This window comes from Rhinichthys klamathensis, unplaced genomic scaffold (genome assembly GCF_029890125.1).
Source record: "Rhinichthys klamathensis goyatoka isolate OS25496 unplaced genomic scaffold, OSU_Roscu_1.1 h1tg000685l_1, whole genome shotgun sequence".
NCBI lineage: Eukaryota > Metazoa > Chordata > Actinopteri > Cypriniformes > Leuciscidae > Rhinichthys > Rhinichthys klamathensis.
In genome coordinates, this window is record NW_026607114.1 from 235,001 (window position 1) to 237,500 (window position 2,500).

Below are 2,500 nucleotides of genomic sequence, written 5' to 3' on the forward strand. Positions count from 1 at the left end.
GAGTGAGTGAGTGAGTGAGTGAGATTGTGTGTGTGTGTGAGTGAGTGAGAGAGTGAGTGTGTGTGTGTGTGTGTGTGTGCATGTTAAGTTAAGTTAAGTTAACCACTTTATTAATCCCACAAGGGGTAATTATATTAAGGCAGTGGCATCACATCACAAACTAAAAAACATACATTAGAAACATTAATATTCCACATACACATATTACAACATTCCAATGCTTTATAATAAAATTCACAAAAAAGAAAAGAAAAAAGTAATCACCACCTCAAAAATCCGTAATAAAAAATGCGCATTACAAATATGAATGGCTTCCGGTACAAAAGGGAACTTATCGATTTGTTAGACACTAAAATTCACGAGGTGTGTATGATCACTCATAATACTCCTATAGCTTTGGGGAAATAATGCATGCAAATCTATTCTAGTAGAGCCTTAAACAACATCTAGACTTGAGAAAAGGCATAACAGTTCGTCTTTATATGTTTGTGTGTTGAAATAGAAAACTGTACCATCCCAACAACGCTCAGCTGGGAATGGCCACGATGCGGGCCGGCGTGACGCACTGGCAGGCGGGACTGATCGAGGTCGGCCACGGCATGATCTGCAAAGCCTACGCCATCCTGCTGATCACACACGGCCCGACGCACCCCATCACCAAAGACCTGGAGGTACAGCTCCGCCCACACCGCCTTACAGCGCGCCTGCGCCCGCGTGCAGGAGAACCACATATACTCACAGCTTTCCTGCAGCTCACACAGGAGAGCGCTGGCGCTTGCAACGCCAAGGTCATGGGTTCGATTCCCAGGGAAAGCAAGAACTGATAAGAATGTACAGGCGAAACTGGAAAAATTAGAAAATGGTGCAAAAGTTCATTTATTTCAGTAATTCAACTTAAAAGGTAAAACTAATATATTATATAGACTCATTACATGCAAAGTGAGATATTTCAAGCCTTTATTTGTAATAATTTTGATAATTATGGCGTAAAGATATAAAAACCTTTTCATATCTGTAATCCATAATCATCAAAATTATAACAAGTAAAGGCTTGAAATATCTCACTTTGCATGTAATGAGTCTATATAATATATTAGTTTCACCTTTTAAGTTGAATTACTGAAATAAATGAACTTTTGCACCATATTCAAAATTTTCGAGTTTCACCTGTATATTATATTCAACATTATATATAACAGAGTAATGACACTAAAACTCACTAAAAGAAAATTTCTCACACAGTAATTTTTATTTTGGGTCAATTATCCACGATACATATTGATTTTATTTGTGTATTGCGATATATTGTGACACGATATATTGTTACACCCCTAATATTCGCTATAGTTTATAAAATGGTAATGAAATCTGAGCAGAACTCAGTGGATATTTGACTGGTTTTGTCCGTCCTTCTGTTAGACTCTCACACATGAATTATGTTGAATATCTGTCAGCTGTTAAATTGAACTCCACAATTAGATAATACCAGTTTAGCTCAACCAGTGACCAAGAAATGCTTCATGTTGTTCAGTGTGTGTGTAAAAAGAGCATTAGCAATTACAGAAAACACACTTCAGCAAAACATGATCAGCTCAAAGTGGAGGAATCATTGTTACTGGTAGTCACTGGATGAAGAATATTTGGGTGTAATATGTCAGTTTACTTTATTCTGCTCTCCTCACTTACAGAAATGAACTATAGTGTCCTGATCACACTAGTGGAACAATATCAAAAATCATATCTGGTGCCTGAATCATTCTCGGTTTGACTGTATATATGCACACACTCTAAACAATCGTGGGTTATTTTTCTGTGACTTTTGGGTAAAGGTTGGGTTATTTTCTCAGTGTTTAGGTAGTTTATATGTTTCCCAGCTCCTGGGTCAGACGTAACAACCCAGTGTTTGGGTAGTTTCTATGTTACCCAGCTCCTGGGTCAGACGTAACACCCCAGTGTTTGGGTAGTTTCTATGTTACCCAGCTCCTGGGTCAGACGTAACACCCCAGTGTTTGGGTAGTTTCTATGTTATCCAGCTCCTGGGTCAGACGTAACAACCCAGTGTTTGGGTAGTTTTTGTGTCATACTTGAATTATCTTCTAATATTTGTCAAATTTGTCGACACTTTACACACCATGTTCATGCCGTCACCTGGTCAAACAAACATATATACAGTCACACCAGAGCTTCGTCTGCAGTGTGTGAGAGTGTGTCTCGCCCCATCAGGCCATGCGCATCCAGACGGAGATGGAGCTGCGCATGTTCAAGCAGAACGAGTACGTGTATCACTCCATGCGTGAGGCGGCGCTGCAGAACCAGCCCATGAAGATGATGGCCGAGCCCGCGGCCGCCGAGAGCATCAAGAACCTGTTCCGCAGGAAGTGACATCACAACCCACTGAGACACACACACGCTCGGGTCACGTTACGCATTCAGCAGATTCTTACAAAAACCAAAGCATCAAAGAGACAATGCACTCTAAACAATGCTGGGTTGTTTTAAC

At 40.3% G+C, this 2,500-nt stretch overlaps 1 protein-coding gene across 2 annotated transcripts in view; it reads left to right on the plus strand.

The window, feature by feature from the left end:
• Positions 1–2,464, plus strand: part of smyd1b (SET and MYND domain containing 1b) — a 19,510-nt gene extending 17,046 nt beyond the window's left edge. For both annotated transcript variants that reach the window (XM_056241941.1, XM_056241942.1), the window contains 2 exons: positions 503–671; positions 2,224–2,464. In XM_056241941.1, coding sequence (XP_056097916.1) covers positions 503–671; positions 2,224–2,382 — 328 coding nt within the window. In that variant the 3' untranslated portion in view covers positions 2,383–2,464. The remainder of the gene's footprint in view (positions 1–502; positions 672–2,223) is intronic.
• Positions 2,465–2,500: the final 36 nt, after the last annotated feature.